The sequence below is a fragment of the Thunnus maccoyii genome, chromosome 2 (assembly GCF_910596095.1).
Source record: "Thunnus maccoyii chromosome 2, fThuMac1.1, whole genome shotgun sequence".
In the NCBI taxonomy this organism is placed as follows: Eukaryota; Metazoa; Chordata; class Actinopteri; order Scombriformes; family Scombridae; genus Thunnus; species Thunnus maccoyii.
Window position 1 is genome coordinate 10,939,992 of NC_056534.1, and position 20,416 is coordinate 10,960,407.

The window sequence follows — 20,416 nt, forward strand, 5'->3', positions numbered from 1 at the left end:
TGAAAAATAGATTTGTGGTTCAGAAGTTTGGTATAGAGACCAATGAGGGGATACTGTGAAGGGTCAGAATATCTTTATATCTTAGTATAAAACAATAATATTCAACAACACCACAAACCAACACCTCTTTAAAACTGTTTCAACAAACTAACTTAACATTATAACCTCCATGCAGGTTGGATTTGTTGCAGGGCTGTTGTATTAGACCTCATTAGTTTTAGCTAGGTGTACCTAATAAACTGGTGACAGAGTGTATGTTCATATCTAAACATATATATTTAATTTCCTCCTGTTTTAAACAAGATACGTTTTGATATCAGTCCTGAAACTCAGGTATGGAAAAAACAATGCCAAGACCTACTGAAGACACAGCCAAACAAAGCTGTTTAACTGGAGCACAGTCTGTGCTGTTAAGTACTGTAGCTCTATTGGGAAGTCTATTATTTTGGAGAGGAATCTAAAAGGGGGTCAGAGCGCACACACAAATGCAAACAGACACACAAACAGAAACACACAGGCTTTGGTCTGAGGGCATACGATTCTGTGAGTGTATTCAAATGATGTGTCATACTGAGTCATCATCAGTTTCAAACGGGAACAGAGAAACAATGAGGACATCAGGGGACAACAGAAAGAGAGAGAGAGAGAGAGAGTGTGTGTGTGTGTGTGTGTGTTCACAACACTACAAAGAATCTGAAGTTCGCAAAGCTGAATCCACTAAACACATTTTCTAGTAACTTTCACATTCTCATCTATTTTTTTCCCCCACAATCCTTTGAAAAGTATTGGATCATTTGTGGTCTTAATCGATGCCTTTATTGATGTATATTTCACAGCCCTGATAACTGCAGCAGTACAGGTGGGTAAAGTTTTCCTGATCCAAACTGTAAACTCTTAGTCTTGTATTTACATAAAAAAGTACTCAGTATCATGGTTGATATTAATGTGATGTGTTTAAAATACAGTTTGAGGTGATGTGAAAATATTAGTGTGTGCCTAAGTGTCTTTCAGCTTTGAGTATGATTTGTATTCATGAATTCACTGCTGTGTATTCAGCTGCCTGAAGGATCTACAAACAAGCAGGTCACCATGTCCTCTGTGTGTGCTTGCCACTATGTGTGTGTGTGTATGTTTTTGCACTGTGTGCTCGTGTACAACAGGGAGTAAGTATAGTATTTGTGCGTTCTTCCTGCTATTCAATACAACAATACCTTTGTGGTACCTGTCCTTTAGTGAGTGTAAAGGTTGCTCTTGCTATGTGTGTCATGTCTCACTGTGTTAACTTCCCAGGTGACCTGTGCAGGTGTTGACCCTTCAGTCCCCGGCTCTGGGTCACCTATTTGCTGCAGCATCACCAAACCCCTCCCTCAGGACACGCAAACAGCCCCGCCGGTCCATCCTTCCTTCCATCTACATATAACCAGACACCCCTCACCCCCTGGTGACAATCTATTCTCCTGCTTTGCCTCACTTTGTTCTCCCTATCCACCCATATCAGCATCCACTCACATTTCCCCAAGCGAAAGAATACTTTTTTAGCAACACGTTTAGGTCTTTTTCTTTCTCTCTTGCAGCTGTTTTATACCCAGAGTTCAACCTCAAAACCCTTACCATTCCAATTTACCCTGTCAATCTCACTATCCCTTCTCTCTGTTCCTGTTTTTTTGCTCTAAAACACACACACACACACACACACACACACACACACACACATACACAAACACACACACATGTACTAACACACGCGGACACACACACACACACTTATTTGAAATTCATATCAAGGACTACAAGTATACAAATGTAATACTCCAATTTCCAGTCCTGACACATTCACATAGAGAATCACACAAACACACACACACACACACACACACACACACACACAGACACAAACACCAACACATCCTCATAATTAAACTGCCAAAGAGGTCAATTGTATTATGCACTCCAGAATGACCCATAGGCACAAAAACCACATGGTCAGGTTTAGAGAAAGATCATGATTTGGGTTAAAATGATCACTTGAAACGTGATGTGGGTTAAAGTTACTACTTCCTTAAAGTTAGGCAACCTTCATCCTCAACATCGGCAACAGTACTTACGGTTTTTAGCTAAGTCCACTTTTTGTCATCTATCTATCTAGCAATCTACCCGACCCGCCACCTCAGAATATAGACATTTGTCACCTTATATAGACGTCATCTGAACTGCGCCACTTCTCCGGGTCATAGTTACTACGGCCGCTGGATGGTGTCTGTCACTCAAATGTAACTATAGGTTGTTTTTGGCTACTGAATTTACAACCTATACTGTTGTTTTTCTTGGGAGGACGGGCTGAACACACACAATTGTGTCCAATGAAATAATAATAAGGTGGCTGGAATGTTGACCTCAGACCTTGGAGCAATTCCCGACGGACCCGGATGATAACATTTCATAGTCCGTATGCTTCCTCTCCTCAAACCCAGCAGTCTGTCTCACTTTGTAAATCTGACCAGAATTGAGGAGAGCTATCATTTACATACAGCATATAAACAACAGTAAGCAGGTTTACATACTGAATTTTAGTTTTCATACAACCCTACACTCTTCTTTCCTCTATCTGAGCCAAATACTGTCTTTCTCCTTCCTCCCTCCATAAACATAGACTCCGGGAAGGTTACATCTTCCTGCTGTCTGCCCGTCTGTACCAAACACTAGCACCGGTTGACCTTTCCAATTTACCATGTCAATCATGCCCACACAAACACACACGCACACAGCAAGTTTCCCATACACGTTCAGGTAAAAGTTGGTGTCAATCATCCTCATATGGAATCCCAAATGTCACCAGGTTTTGACATTCTCTGTACTCGGAAAAAAGGTTAGTTTATCCCTGTTTTTCTCCTCAGTCTCCCACTGCAACCTCTTCCTCTTTATCAACACTCACATACAGTCATTTGTACTCTCCTCTCTTCTCATCTCATCTTTTTAGGCTTTAGTTTGTTTGTGCTCAAACACATGACTGCACTCAAATGAGCACTTGAGATTAAAAAAAAAAAAAAAAAAAACACAAATCCCTTGTTAAGCATTACCTCTTATCACCTCAAGAGCAGAACAAAGAGCACAAAACTGAGACGATGAATAAAAATGTGCCATTGAGGCTGATGAATAAACAAACATTTAACTTCTAAAAGAAACAACAGAGGTATGGGGAAAATGTAAAAAAAAAAAAAAAAAGAAGAAGAAGAAATATATGAGTGCCATGTAATGAAAATGGGAAATAGATGTAGATCCTCAATTCATACTGTGAGCCTAATGATGGCATGAAAAAAAGATACAATTTCCAATTCAAAAGAGGAGTGCTGCTTCTGCAAGTTTGTGCCTCTGATAGGAGACAGAGAGGAAAATATAGGAATCCTCTGATCCTGCAGGAGAAACACAAGAGTATTAAAAGGCGAGAGAGGAGACGTAAGGGATGAAAGACGAGTCTTAGACAGGGGGAAGCTGGAGCCAAAAGGTGTCTCTTGAAAAGGCAGAGATGTGGTGCAGCTGTGTTTGTTCCCCTGTCCTGTGCCCAGCACCTCAGGGCGAAATACCAGATGGAGGCAGAACCACGAGCGACAAGAAAGAGAAGATGCATCATTACTTAATCAGGTTGTTTCCCCATTTTTTTTCTCTTCTTCATCCAGAATGCTGCAGGGTAAACCCCTATCTCACGCTCCATCTTCGTTGTCTCACCTTCCTTGTCTTTATCTCTCTACCTCTCTCCTATCACCTAAGAGACCATCAACATAAGTAAATAAGGCTCATATATAAGAGGACACTGAGTTTTGAGTGTCTTCTTTAGAAATAAGTGGTTTTCCAGCTGAGCGTTCTCCGCCCCCCCCCCCTGTGTAGCTTTTGCTTTTGACACAGTCCATTCATTTACTACACGCCGACAAGTGAAGGGACAGATCCTGGAGGAAGGTGACAGATCAGTGGAGGGTAACATGTCCTGGCATTTCCTTGGGCGCTTCCTTGAAAGCTACCTCGCACACAGAGGCTCGCAGTCTTTGCTGCAGAATAAAAATACGAATCCTGTACTTAGAATTTATTGATCCCCTTAGGAAAACCCCTTTGAAGAAAACAAAGTATGATGGTATACAGCAGGCTGCAACTCATTATTATCCTAATTATCAATTAATCTGTTAGTATTTTTTTCAGTTAGTCTTTATAAACATTTAAGATGGGAACATACTTAAGGATTATTCATCCCCTGTTACATATACAGTATATTTTCCACAGCTTATTTATAATTACTCTCATTCACAATTAATCTGATTTCAGTTCATCTATATAATTGTTTAAAACTTTAAGATAAGACTATACAATTTAATATTAGGACTATACACCCCTCACATAATGACTATTTCCACCAATGTACACAGATTTCTGGCATCTAGAAAGGAACACATATTGAACAACTAATCAATTTGATCACACAATGGACAATAGGTGCACTATGATAAGAGTCATGTCAGGACACCACTGAAATTGTACAAGAACCCAAATTCTCAAGTTTTCCTTTCTAATCTGGAAAAGGGAAAGGAACATGAAAAATAATTAATGAAATCCACTAAGAAAATATCTTTGTGCACATGTGCACTGTGGTTTCCATTGAGTTTGCAGCCACAATATGTGTGTATTCAGTGTCTGATTTACTAAGACAGCGGCTCATTATGCAGTCAGCTCCTGGGCTTTGCCTTGGACTGCCCTCCAGACACGTCCTGTGAGGGAAGCAGAGCTCAGCTCAGCAGTGGGATTTCTATGAGATCCACAGGCTCAGAAAATAAATGATAACGTGATCTTGATGACAAAATATTTACTTTGGCAGTGGTTCAACTCAATCAGAGATAAACTGTTAGGCAGTTACTCAATAGGTTACTCATAAAATTATGATATTAAAATCTTGTCTTATCATATATCGATTTTTAATACATTAGGAGTGAATAAACGTATTCATGGGAAACAAGAAAGAAGATAAAACAAATGAAATACACACAAAATATACAAAAGCTGGAACATGTTGAGAGAGAGGGAGAGCGAGAGAGACAGAGCAGCAGGTCCAACGGCTCAGAGCGGAGCAGGTGGAGGTGGAGACGGTGTTGATATGGATATTAATATTGAGGTAAATGGAGCCAAACGCACACTAAAATGTTTTAAGGAAAGACAGAAAAGTTTGGTTGCAGCCTTAAGTGATTTCACAGTTCATTGATGGTCAAGTTCAAATTTAAGTTTGAGGAACACAAACCAAAACTCCCTGCTTACTATTCATTTGCATCACAGAAATCAGATATTGCATTAATAAAAGCCTAAATTGCTTAAAATGTGTTTCTAATATGTATTTTCTGGTTATATATAAGCCTATATTTAATGCATGTTTCTTTTCCCCACTAACCCTCCTTTGCTGCTTTTGTAAATCCCATCTGCACCACGTTCATGCCTGGTCTTCACAGGTGGAGAATTTTCCTCGCATAACTGAACATTGGAAATTGCGTTGTGTTAGTAAATCCAGCGGAATACATAATCACCCTTTGATAATATGTTTCCTCTTATTACTTGCACAAACACTCACACAAATGGCACATTAATGGCTCCAGTCTGTTGTGTCTGTTTGATAAATACGTCACACGTGTTTGGGCAGGATGTGTTACATCTGCACCTGAACAAGTCTTAGTAAATCTGGCTCTCAATGTTTGTCTGACTTGGTCAGATTGGCTGTCTGGACCGAATCATTTTAAGGTTGTTGCTAAAGTTTTTCTGTGTTTCTTGCATTATCCACTCTCATATTTCAGATTGGATTCCAGCTTGAATATGTACAGATGTATTTTAAGTAAAGAATGACAAAAAGAAGTGAAATCCTACTACTATAGTTTGTTTCATGGTTTGTTAATGTAGCCTACGCAGCCTACAGATGTCTGCTGAGGGGCGGCTTCCAAGAGCTGGCCAATCAGAACAGAGTGGGCTCCTTGGGAGGGGGAGGCTTAAAGAGACAGGAGCTGAAACGGCCTGTTTCAGACAGAGGCTGAACTGAGGGGTTGTTTAAAGGGTCAGCATAAGATAAATAAGGAGTTTTTTGAACTGTGAATCATGCAAACATATTCTAAAGGAGCCCAAAAATGAAAATATAGGCCTTTAAATATGAATAATATGTCTCCTTTAAGTTTGCAAACAAATCCAAATTGAATTGTGCTGTGTGTGCAAGAAAGAAGAGCAGAACTCACTCTTATGACTCTTTTACACTGACTGACTCAGAGTCTGCATTTTTAAGCATATGTGTTTGTGTGTCTTTGTGTCTCTGTATATATGTAAAGTGATCATTCAGTGGCACAAGAACAGTTAGGGCCTGTGTCTGATTAATGGCTTAATTGATTAAGTGGCTCAGAGATTGATTGGTCGGGGCTGGCTATAACAGATTCATTAAAACAGTGATAGATCAGTGAGATCCGGCTGCAGCTGTTCCGCCTGGCTTCAGACAGCACGGCCTGGTAATGGACATCATCCGTCTGTCTGCAGATCACAATATGTCCACATGCACCCACACTGCTGCATGTGAGTGTGTGTAGTATACATGAATGCTACACACACATCTTTTCTCTTCTTCAATCACTCCAAACAACTAGACAGGGGAGGAGGGAGTGGTGGGGAGGTAAGTAGGGATGAGGAGGAAGGAGGAGAAGGCGGAAACTATTTTTGGATTAAAGGCCCTGTTGATCTATTCCTGTTTTCAGCACCCCCTTCTCAATCTTCAACTTTTACACTCTGCCTCTCTTTCTTCCTTCCTATCCATCTCTATCGTCCTCAAAGCTTTCCCAAATTTTGCACTTGCTCACTGCTCGCCTGTTTTTCTTTAACTTTTCCTCCCGTAGAGATTCCTCTCTGTCCTCATGTCTCCTCTGCCTTCTCGTCCTCACCTCCTTCCTCTTTTCTTTATCTCTTCTTCTTTCGCTAATTCTTTGCGAGTACTTTGTTTGCCCTGAAACCCTGATAAAAAACATTGCCTAACATGCACTCTGATAGTGCAGGGGACAAGAGGACAAACAAACAAACACACACACACACACACATACATACACACACACACTTCTGGCTTAGTGTGGGAATTTGTAAATGGGTGTGAAACGTGGCTGTATTTTAGCGAGGCTTTAACAAATGAAGACAGTGCAGTATAAAAACCACCACCCACACATTCTGTCAGACCGTGGTGTCAGTTCAACATGTAGAAGCTAATGAACAAATGGGATATATATGTGCTTGTGCATAAGTGTAAATTGAAGTGTTAGTATGTGTGTGTATGTAAAACATTACAGCGTTTGAATATCAAAACATGTTTTTTGACAAGGACTTCTTCATTTATGTTGGATTAAAAGTTGAGTTTGACAGCTCATCCTTAACCTTTGAAACAGTAGTTTGCAAAACATCTACAGTTCCATGACAACGAGGCAAACTCCATTCGCTAATTAAGGCTGCGTGGTACAGCCAAAAGCCCTGGAACAAGCGAGCATGTGGGCTTTGAATTGTGATTGTTTTCTGCTGTTTCCAAGAGTGAACTGTCAAGATCAATCAATATGTGTCAATGTTTGCGTAGTCTGTTTTAAGTGTATAGCCTTGTCTACAGGTTTTGTGGTGATAATAATTGTGTATTCTCATGATCGTCATCACCAATATGATAGGTCACTAATGTCTTAAAGTGAGTTCAACTTAATCAGCATTGGAAAGAAGCACAGTTGTTATGTAGAGCTGCACTATAAATCAATCTATTGATATCTGGGGATAAGGTTCAATATTGTCTGGGATTTTAGCTTTTCCAGATCTTTGAGGCTGTGTTACAGTTAAGTGAATTTTCTTTTGCTTATTTAGGTGTTTATTTGAGTTTGGTTTACTTTACTGAGCAAATAAAATGAATCATTCTACTTGTTTGGTCATCGTATTCACATAAAAATATTTTTTAAAGTGAAAGAAAAGCACAATTAGTAATCTCCAGATTATATTAGGTATTTGTTTTGAAATATCCACATATTCAAGGCTGAGAGTTCATTGTTGAAATTAGAAACAACAAAGCATCAGCAAAACAATCTGAAATCAAGGTCCGCTTGTTTGCTGGTTCTGGAGGTTTCTATTGTATCATCCAAACTTAATCAGCAAACTTTCCGTTGGGAACTTGGACCTTGTGTTGAGATTGTTTTATCGTCTCCTATTTCCGAGGTCACGAATGATCTCTGACCCAACTTTTGAGCAAACATGGATGAGGAGTCCTAGAGTTGCTCAGAGTCACGGGAAGTCTGAACATCTATAGTTTGCGTGTCAACTGAGCAGACCGTGTGATGCAGTCAAAAGCTCCAGAACAAGCAAGCACTGTATGTGGCCCTCAGGTGGAGATTGTTATGTCAAGAGCTGGACAATGACAATAATATTTGTTGTCAATAACACCTCTGCTAATTCCCATCTACAGTAAATACAAATGCAGGACATTGTGAAACTATATATCTTGATAGAGGATTTTATCCATATAACCCAAATGAACTCATATTAGGGCTGCAACTAAAGATTATTTTCATTATTGATTAATCTGTCAATTATTTTCTTGATAAATGTCATAAAATGGTGAAAAATGTCTGATTGTTGTTTCCAAAAGCTCAAGGTGCAACCTCAAATGTCTCGTTTTGTCTTGATCAACAGTCTGTATCCCAGAAATATTATGTTTACTATCATAATGGTCTGAAGAAACTGGAAATTATTCACATTTAAGAAGCTGGAACCAGAGAAGTTTTGCTTTTTTTTTTTTTTTTGAAATGACGATTAATTAACGATTAATTGATTATCAAAATTGTTGGCAAATAATTTTGTTGAAGCTCTTCTGCACACACACACACACACACACATGTGCAAAGTCAAGCAATAAGTGACACTCACTTCTCTCTCTCCCTCCTTCCTTGACTTAACCATAGAACATATTTCCCCTTCCTCAGCACCTCATCATCTCTTGTCCCATTTACGCATCCTTTATCTTTCTTCTCTTCCTTCAATCCAATCTTTCCTTTTGCCGCCCTGCCCCATCATTCACCAGCTCCCTCCCCAGCCCCCCCCCCACCCCTTCAATCTCTCTTTTTCTCTTTCACTTCTATTGCTTCAAATTAACATCTGCTGACTGGCCTGCTACTCCAATAACCTGTTGCACACAGCGGGGAAGCACTGACACACAGAGACGTTCGCATTGCACAATAGTATTTCATTTCTATTCGGGATACTCGGAAACCTGTTTATGCAAACACTGAATATAGACAGTGTGCGCTGATACAAGCTGGCATATGAACATTGTATCCTGATGTGTTGCTCAGTTTGGAATGGTGGAGCCTTACTCATTTTCACACAGTGATGAGTATCAAAATGAAGCACCGCTACTGAACACAGTGGGAAAACTGTAAAACGCCCGTCTTCATGAACGCCACGTCCGACATGAGGCCTTAGCTGGAATACGTCTTGTATTCAGAATGTTAATGTGCATCAACACCGGCTCTCTGAATGACACACACACACACACACACACACACACGCTGTCTTAGGTTGCAGGGTGTATATCGAGGTGGTGATAGGGACAATCGCGTGACTGACAGGATCATTAAAACCATGAGCACCCCGCTACTTATCTGCACACTTGACACCTCATTCAGTATCCGGTGTGTGTTTCGTGTGTGCTCATGCATTTCATCTCCTTAAGGGAGATGAGATGCTATCCCTACCCAAAGTATTTGTCTGGAGATGTACATTAGTCAGCGTCGATGGTACATCAACTACATCTCCGCCTACATCTGCCTCGGTAACAACGCGCTCCTCCATCTAAACCCCCCTCTGCTTATTCTGCACTTCTCCGCCGAACAAACGATTCAACATAGGAAATTGTTGCATCTGCTTCCTTCTCTCGTTTGCTGCGAGACACAGTGACGGACACACATGCATACGCGCACATACCCAGATGAAGATAGACCACTGTGCCCTGAATACAACTGATGCCCTGCAGTAAACAATGCTGGCAGAAACCTGTGTGAGATTAAAACATTCAGAGCTTCTTTCTGCTCCAAGTCTCTGGTCTCCTAACCTTCACAGCCTCTACTTGTTCATCGATTCTTCGAAACTTGTTACATCCAGCATCTGTGACTTTCTGTCTGTTTCCTCTCCCGCTAGACAACTCTCAGAACCTCGGTACCTGAATTCTTTGTTGCCTTCTTTTTGTCCAATTTATATTCTTGAGTGGAATATTTGAAGACGGTTTGAGTGCGTGTCCATCTCAATCTATTTCCTTGTGCTGTAAAACACCCTTGCAATTAAATTCATAACTTGGTGGAACAAGTAGAGCATACACACATAGACACACACGTACACAGCTGGCTTGTCATACTGACACAGTCCATGAGTCAATTTCCTGTCCATCCTTCCATCACTCCATCTCTCTATCTGTTCACTGGGGTTTTAATTATAGAACTACAGAGGAGCCTCATTACACAGAGAGAGAAAGGACTGAGAGAGAAAGAAATGAGAGAGACAGAAACAGACAGAGAAGGGAGACAGGGATCAACAGAGAGAAGATTCCTTTACAACTGAAATATTGAATATAATAATTCCAGACAAAACCAGTTGTGGCAGGAATTATTCAAAGCACTGATTCATTAGCAAAGCCTCTTCATCAAAACCACAGAGTATTAGTGTCTTTTTGTATGATTGTGTGTGTGTGTGTGTGTGTGTGTGTTCCGCATCTGTAGACTTCAAATGACCAGACTGTCAATACAAAAGACCATTGTAAACCTAAAGTGTCCTCACACAAGATTGGATCTTTTAAATTAACCTTGCACATCCAGAGTTATAATTATAAACATGTTAGAAAAATACAGTGAAATTCAACTGTGTAAAGAAGGATTACAATTTAATGCATCAGTGAATCTGTTGAGTGACCTTCATGGTGGCTTGAGTACAATCTTCCTACACAATCTCTACTTTGAAATGCTCGACTTGGGCTGGAGTTTCCTCACAGCATATATTATGCAACTATTTAAGACACTAACTAACTAAGAATTTCTAGGTTTGAGAATCCTGTAGTCCACACTTCACTGTGGGCCATATTATGCCATCTTATTCTGTAGAAAATTGTTACCTACAGCATTTGAAAAAAACAAGAATTTTGTCATCTAAAAGCCTGATATTGTATGCAAAAGGCATATGAATAAAACATGCTCTATGACGTTATATGAAGTACCACACATGCCTCCTTTAAAGGAAAAGGCTGGCAATTTTCTATGTATTGTGTGCAGAGCCAAACCAACAATGAACTGATCCCACTTACAAGTATTGTGTGTGTATCCAAAGCCTGATATATCGTATCCCTCTGTGCCGTAGAGCTCTGTTGTTTTTCAAAAACTATTAAAACACGTCAATGAGCCACTGCACACACGCTGCACTGGGTGACATGTTCATTTACCACAAAGAGTTCGGTTGTGGTAGTTTGTTTGGAAATGGCTCCGAAGAGTAATAACAGCGATCACATTTTCAGTCTCAGGAGAGCAGTTCCTTGTACGGTAGAAGCCATTGCGCATGTGTAGGAATGCAGTTCTGTTTATAGAGCTTCACTTGCTTGTTGTGCTACAAAGCACAACCTCTTGACTTTGTACTGAAGTTAGTAATATGAGTTCATTGTTGGTGTGGCTCTGCACATGAGATTTGCTGACAATAAGAAAAATATAGAAAATCGCCAAACTTAACCTTTAATGCACAGTACATAGATGAGAATGACCAACCATTTTAGTCCAGTTAGCACTGATTAAGGTTAATTTCCTCAATAAACCAGACAAGGAAAAGTGAAGCTCTCCTGCAAGTTAATCCATCCAGTCATGAGAAACTGTAGGGCAACCACAGATAATCAAACAATGACAGCTGCTGTGCAAAAATTTCAACTTACTTGGCAAGTAAGCCTGCACATGTGGTGTTTTTCTTTGTCTCCAAGCTCTATTTTCAAAAGAACTTCTTTAAATCTGTTTTCTGCAGCAAGCACTGTATCTGGTCACCTTAACAGCATGCACAAATAACAGGCCCAAAATACGTTTCAGTGCTTGCTTTCATGAGCGCTGCTGGCTGCTTCTACTGAACCTCTTCTGCACAGTCAGAGGAGGGACATGACACCGGGAGTACTGATCAGAGATAGTATTATGTGTCGACAAAAAACAGACATTATGATATGGTTCCAAATGTACAACCATTCATTCTACATTCATTCATTCTACCACATCATTTTGCACTTTTTTGCCCTATTTTGCACTTCTGTTTAAATGCCTGACTGTATTAGAACAATAAAGCTGAACCTAATCTAAAAAAAATAATTACTTTTAATCATTTAGTCTCTAAATTGCCAAAATCAATTTTTGTTGCAACATTTATCAATTATTGATTGCATAATAACATCAAAAAAGATATTTTTGAGCCATTTTTATCTTGCTGTTAAATAATGAATATTTGCAGCTGCTTCCAAACACTGCCATTATTCTGTCAGTAATTAATTAAGAGCAGTCATTTGAGAGGAAGAGAGAAAGTAAAAAGATTTAGTGTCACTGTTCAGCGCGTACACCTGTGCTTGTATCAGGGGGTGGCGAGTTGCTTCAGCATCCAATTTGGCATTCGTTTTCTTTTTGGGGTCACCAGCCAAAAAAGTCTGAGAAAGAATCATTACTAAACATGTCTGTCGGTATTCTTGTCTCACCGGTTTGACTCAACTCTCCCGGGACATATTCCCTAACCAGCGCTTGAAGCCGCAGACTGTCTATCCACATAGAGAACACTGAGACAGACTGTGGCACAGATCATTATGTTGCCATGTTGGGTAAAGAGGTTTCTATGGCGTTCCCTGAAGGCTACCAAGGCATGATGCTGAAAAACGCTGAACACCTTGAGCGCATGATGAGAACTGCAGCGCTGGAAACATCTTCACTGAACGCGGGGATACGGGGAATTCTCTGATCGTACGTTTAAGCTTTTAAATGAGGGCTGGCAGGTATCGGGGTCTGCGACACTACGACGCGCCGACATACACACACACACTTTCTAACGTGCATACACACACAAACCGCATTACAGTACATTCCACCCCACAAGAACACAATGGCACACTCACTCTCTCCAGGGACACTAAAATACCTCCAATTAGACGCGCCACAGAACAACTGGGATGGGACCTGGAGCAAAGGCACACACACACACAAACACACAAACACCGATGCTCGCACAATCACACACGTTCACGAAAAGATTCACGGCAGGCTCTCATTTAAGAGTCAGTGATGTGGAAAGAAAACATCTGGAAGGGAGGGAAGACGATTAGGGAAAGAAACAAATGACACAAAGACACACCCCGCACACAAAAATAACAACATAAACACTGTCACCAAGCACGCACACACACTTACTTTAAATTGTGTATTCTTAAATGCTTTTTAAAGAAACAGCACCTTGTGCTTTTAAAAGAATCATGTGCCATATGCGGTTTGAATATTCTAAGCGAAACAAAATCTCCATTCTTCTCCGTCTTCTTTCATATCTACTTCCCCAACAGATACACGGTGTGTGTATATGTGTGTGACACTGTGCGTGTGTGTGTGTGTGTCCGGGTTATCCCGAGGTCAGCTGAGTCAGATGCTACACGAGTCTATTCTTCAGCTCTTGACAAAGGCCACTCCGTCACTTCTCAGGGCCGCGGGGCGACAAGCCCTGTTTGATGGAGGCAGGGGGGGGAAAAGAGGATAAACGGGAGAAATGGAGCGACGTAAAATGGCAGACACCGGGGGAGTCTCCGACAGGAGGCGTAATCAATCTCAGACAGACTCTCCTACAATCACCAGTCTGAGGTAATCAAACTCAGACTCCCACATCCCCTCCCAACACACACACACACACACACACACAATGATTAAGGTTATAAAAGAATATAAGGTTATTTTATAATGTATTTATGAACATGGAGCCAATCCGTCCCTCAGCTTTCTTTTGAACTATCTCTTCTATGTGTCTTGCGTCACAGCCTTGTCTCTGCTTTGTGAGTGCTCTTCTCTATATTTGTGCTCTATTCAACTACAATGCTGTATGTGGTGCTTCAGAAAATAACTGCCTACCAGTTGTCTCTATTCTTTATTCAGCGGAATGAAATTTATAGCTCAAATTCATTTCTGTGCAGAACTACGAAGCTTCAAAGATGAGCTGGAAACTTTCTTGTATTCAAAAGAAGTTATTTCTAGAAGCTTTGTTGCAAAGAGTTTACATGGACTTCTTCCATACAGTAATGATGGAGGTACAGCATGTAGAACATTATAAAGGGGACGTCCACCAATTTTTATACATCAAGATCAGTTTACTAATCATGAGAAATATGAGTTCTCAGCCTGTGAAAACCAGGATTTTTTCCAAGTCTGAAAAAATAACCTGAGTTATGTCACAATAACAGAAAGCCTGTGTTACAAACTGGTATCGTGTGATCTGAGAGATGTGAGCGTTTCTGAGGTGGGGGAAAGTCTAGGAAAAGATGTTATCAATTGCATCTGGGGACTAAAAGTCAGAACATCTCAGACTTTGCTGCATCAATTTTTGACGATTCTCATTTTTTTTAAATTGGTGTCTTGCAACTTTGTCAACTTTATGGAAGTTAAATAATAAATCACTGGGTTACTCTTTTAAAATGAAGCACTCTGTAAGAAGTGCTTCTATGCATGCGTGTAATATCCTAAGCTATTTTTGCAGTTCAGCAATCATTAACAAGCATGACATTACTGTCTTCTCTATAGAAAAGATAAAGGCCGCTGATCAACTATTGAGCCCAAAGCTGAGATAGCATTTAAAGTGCTACAATAATTATATCAGCTTATATGTGTCTGCCACAATTTCCGACCCTCTTTCTTCTCTTATTCTTGCTTCTTTTCTTTTTTCCTGATCCCTTTCTCCTGTCTACCCTGCATCTCCTCTCCTCTCCTCTCCTTTTGTCTTCTGTGTTATCTCACATTTAATATATTTGAGATGTGGGTTAATAGTTCTGCTGCTTTAACTTCTTTATCTCTTGGTATCTATGGTTTCGGGCCATTTTGTCTTGCTTCTTTATTCCGTAAAACGCCTGTCTTTGATGATGTCCTGACATGCTGAGAGTTTCTGTGTGTTTGCGTGTTTGCTTGTCTGTTTGCTTTTATGGTCGTCTTTGCAAGTCTCCTAACAGTGAGTCTCTTTGGGGATATTTTCCCACTCTAATGGTCTGATGTACAAATCTACAAAGACCTCCGCCGCCGTGAACTGAAGAGGAACACACAGACGTGCATACTCTCTTCTGGGCAACGGGGAGACTGACTGCTGCTTTGATTGACAGGGCTGAGGTGTGTGAGACTGTGTGTGTATTAAAGAGAGAGAGAGAGAGAGGGAGAGATGATAGCAGGTATGCATGGAGCTTAATTAATTGGAGTAGGGATCCTCATCTCCTGTCACTAACAGAAATACCCTGAGGCTATTAGAACTGTCTCTCTCTCTTATCCGAAAACACACACACACTGAATCCAACACGGATACTGTAACTAACTGACCAGACCTGAACATTGAATCTGACCCCCCCCCTCCCTGGAGCAACCGTGTAGATGAGATCTGCTGTTTTGACTTGATATTTCGGCATCTTGTACCATACATAATCTTCTCTGAATACTTAAAATGATACTTCTGTCAATCTGTCATGTTCAGTCTGCAGCAGCGGTGACTGACTGAAAATGTCTCCCGTAACACCATATGTTGTCGTCGGCGATAAAAAGCTTCAGGAGCTGTTTATTTTAGAGGCGGGCTGTACTTTCAGTGATTATAGTGTGTGACCTCTCACCAAGCTGTTGAGCTGCTATCAATTATGGCTGTTCCAGCTTGACCGCGGATGACAGTTAGTGCTTTTTATTTTCAGCAGTCTAGGCCACACTTACAGGATAGTGGTCAGGGACATGCAGATAATGGATCTGTCAAGTAGGCAGGTCACGCTGCTGGCTGTGTACCACTTGTCCTGACTCTTGCGGGCTTTGTGGATTAGACAAAAAGATTTTGACTGTCAATCACAGCACGTGTGAGTGTGACGGACAGGTCTTACGTATGTGACTGTATCTTAAGTGTTAATGCTTTTGCTTGAGTGTGTGTGTGTGTGCGGGAGAGCTTTCTTTACCAGCGGTTAACAGAATGTTGGTCATATTCTCAGTCTACACTCGTGACTCACTTCATTAATTCTTCTTTCGGTCTCTCTCTCTCTCTCTCTCTCTCTCTCTACGAGTCCTCTTTCTCTCTCTGTTCTTCTCAGTTGAGCACATCGCTCGAATCAAAGTAAGAAAGGGGAGAATAGGAAATAGGTATCTCATTTATTCCGGTGAATTTCTTAAAAGAAAGACAACATTTTTAGAAATAGAAAATTTGACTGACAGCTATGAACTTCTGTCTTCTGATCCTATGCGGGCTGCTTAATGGAATGGAAAAGTGAAAAGAGGGACGGCAGGAAATGGAAGGAGAAGGAGATAGGACAGGATATGGGGGAGAAAAAAAAAGGGTAAAGAAGAACAAAAACCACAATTTGTATGAGTTCATTCACATGTTTTCTTGTGTGGGTTAACCTGATGAACCGCTCATCACTTGAATTCAATCTCAGTTGCATGAAATGGATTCTTTTTGTCCTCAAATGTACTGCTGGCAAACTTTGGCTGATCTTTATCATTAAAAGGCCCAGTCAGCTGCTCGGTGTGTACGCTGTATTATGTACTCTTAGTATAACGGAGAATATCATCGTGTGTAAAACCAAAACTGCTCATACTGGCGTCTTTTCAATCCACAAATGATCAGAATTCTGTTGAGAGCCGACTATAATTTGCTATAGCAGTCGTTAAGTGTAGTTTTCTATGCGACATATCAAAGAACCAACCGATTGAACTATGAAAGCTTTAAAATACAGAAAATAGAGGTTTGCTTTTTCACATCTTGCTCTTTTTACATCTTTTTTGTTTATCCTCCGGTTTTTATTCAATTCTGCCTTCTTTTATTTCTCCTGAATCTCAATAACAAATAACGAATCAAACATGCTGTTTTATAGCAAAGGATATTTACCCTCGAAAGTTTATTGTGGAAAAGACACACTGATAAACAGGGACAAACACACACACGCACACACACACACATGCGCACGCAGACATTTATGGCCAAAGACTGATCAGTGAAGCCTAACTATACCCTTAGCGTTCCTAAAAAACACCCGAGGGAGCACTCCACACTGACAGCTGTAACAAGGTACTGTGTGTATATTTATGAGATTGTGTGTGTGTGTCAGTGTGTGTGTGTGCATTTGTGACAAAGGATACAACCCTGTAAAGAGAATCTAATTAAAACTCTATACAGCCACAAGGGACAGAGCGCTCCCTCCCTCCCTCTCCCTCTCATTTAACCATAGTGAGCACTTCAGCTGAAGGACTGTTAGACAGTAGAGTCTATCCTCTGGCCTCCAAAGAGAAACGATATAGAGAGAAAGATACAGCGATAAAGTGATTCAGCGATAAAGGCCACGACAGAGGCAGGAACGCAGAGAGAGAGAGAGAGAGAGAGAGAGAGAGAGAGAGAGAGAGAGGCAGAATTTAGTCATTCATCAAACTTTTCCTGTCAGTGTAGCCTGTTTGCTCGAAAATGAACCAAGACAGATGCATTTCATTCACTAATTAAAAACAATGAACTCATGTAGCGCGCTACCAGCACAGCCATAATAATAATCCTATGCAAATTAAGTCAGGACACAAAATTCAAGACTTTTTCAACTAAAAGGCAGCTTGCATGACTTAACTAACCCTTTTATTAAATGTAAAAGTAAACTAAGCAGTGAGCAACTACGATTTAAATATTTTTGTATACCAAGAGTCTGAAAACACACCAATGAACCTTGTTTTTCTGTATATGAGCTACTTACTAATTTCTCTCTAAAGCACTTTGTTATAAGTGCAAGAATTAGTGCAGTAAGATTGGTTTCTGATAGCTGGTTTCTATTTGGATCTGGATCCAAAATATTTTTAAAAAAAGAATTAGCTTAATGAATATTTTATCAAATCTTTTGTGCTCCCTCTGTCAAAACATTCAGACAAACAGGCTTCTCATCTTTAGCCAGAGAAGATTTAAATGACAAATATCACCAGTGGAAGATTATATCAGCTGTATCTAATTACTATAACATTAACCATAAGTTACTTACCAAAAGGTCAAAATGAAGAAGGTACAAATGAAGGTCAAAGAGCCACCGCTCGTAACTCAACCTAACATCACTTTGTGATTGAGAGTGCTGTGTTTTTGTAGTTCAGTAATCTGTGTAGTGAATCTGCTCTAGTGAAAGGATCTGCCTGCATCACATCAGCTTCAGTAGCTGATAATAGTCATTTCAGTATCTTATGTTTGGACACACTTTCTCATTCAAGTGACTGGTAAAATGTGAAATAAAATTAAATAATGAGCGAGTAATTTCTCAGAGTTTATAAACCACAATCAGTTGTATTTGATTGTGGAATAAACTTCCCTTTGTTGTGAGACTTAAAACAAGCTGCATGGTTTCATTATAGACTTAATTTAAGACTCATCCTGTCTTGCTGACAGTAAACCTCATTAATTAGCAGTTGTTTGGTGTTTCATCCAAACACTTTAGAGTCAAGTAGAGTGATTTTTTTCTACCTGAGATGCTCAGGTAGATCGCTGGACTCGTCACGTTCTCTCCTGTCATCTCGTTCACCGCCTCCACATGGTAACGTCCTGCGTCCATCGCTGTGGTTGCCAAGACGACCAGTTGATTGTCCAAAGTGATTGCTCTGTAGGGCACAAACAAGACACACATGGAACAAGGGATTACAAACAAAACAGCAACAACCGAAAGCAGAACATGCCTTCTTCTCCTGTTATTCAGTCTCAGACAAGAACATTGCTCAAATTAAGACTCTGACAAGAGGAGAGTATTTGGTACATGGATCATTTAGAATTCATAAGGGGGGAGGAAACACTGAATACAAGCATCAGAAAGGAAAGAGGATTCAGAGAGCTTAAATAAATCTCTCCTCCTGTCTCAGATTGATACGTGGTTCATTCTGTGTCTCTTTCATTCTTTTGGCTGTCTTCGTTGTTTGTGCATTGTCTTCTGTTCTTCCTTCTTTACACTGATCCATCCTCATTTCCCTGCATACCAACAGCAATCAATACAGCACAAACATACAGTGTACACAGGCACACACTGTCACAAGCACACGAGATCTAACATGGTTCTCACATGAGCACACACAGATAAGAAATAATCACTTACAAACAGACTTTATGTTGCTGCTGTTTTTCTGGGGAGGACAACAGCAATAAGTAAGGAACAGGAAAAATCCTTGCGTGTGTGTGTGTGTGTGTGTGTATGATGGGTCAGATGCAAAGGATCAATTTCCCCACAGGGATCAATAAAGTACTTCTTCTTCTGAGTTGATTTTGGAGTAAGATGATATGGGAGAGGATAGCAAGAGGGAGTTGAGGAGGGTAAAAAAATATATTCGTAGCATTCAGATTTTTATCTGTTTGAACTTGTCCGTCTGGGAAAAGATGCCGCCAGGCAGGAAGCGCAGGTTGATGTTTTTAGTGATGGTACTTGTGTTTTCAGCATGTCAGTAAATGAAAATCCTCCAATATTCTAACCTGAGAGCTGGCACTGAAAAAAAATCAATATGACCAAAGGGAGAATAAAGCATATTAAAGTGAGATAACTGTCTCTTATTCTTATAGACTCTCTATTTCTGTGCCACACAACTACACATATACTGTCTGCTGTGTTCAGACTGTAAAGCCCCGAGAGACTAACTTCAGATTTTAGGCTACGAAATAAAAAATAATAAAAAAAAAGATATGCAACGTGCATGCATTGTGAATGCTGAATGTTCACACACATTTTTTAGGGTGTGGGGGTGCATTTAGATTTGGAAAGACTTTATTTTGTGTGTGTAAGATGTGTGTGTTTTCCTGTGAGCACTGTTTAGCAGTGCTGAATTAGCAGCAGTGGATGTGCTCCAAACCTCATTGGCACAGTGTCAGTTGGGCGTGGTTTCTACTCCATTTCGATTCGGCACACAAAGCGTCACACACCACTTTTGCCAACCTGAACTGATACCATAGCATGTGCACCAACAGCTTAGCAAACAATGTAGACTAATTAACACAAATTTCATTTGGCTTGTCATGGCTGAGTCCAGATCTGCCTCTGAAAACGACTAAAAGCTGTGAAAACATGAAATTGGAAGTTCACCACAGCTTCCCCACTACCTGCTATTTTATTATCAGCTGATACGGATGTGCGGTGCATACACCACACGGAGTG

At 40.4% G+C, this 20,416-nt stretch overlaps 1 protein-coding gene across 2 annotated transcripts in view; it reads right to left on the reverse strand.

Moving 5' to 3' along the window:
* The window catches only part of LOC121887175 (protein sidekick-1-like), a 248,567-nt gene that overhangs the window by 98,051 nt on the left and 130,100 nt on the right, over positions 1-20,416 (reverse strand). For both annotated transcript variants that reach the window (XM_042397800.1, XM_042397809.1), the window contains exon 6: positions 18,751-18,884. In XM_042397800.1, coding sequence (XP_042253734.1) covers positions 18,751-18,884 — 134 coding nt within the window. The remainder of the gene's footprint in view (positions 1-18,750; positions 18,885-20,416) is intronic.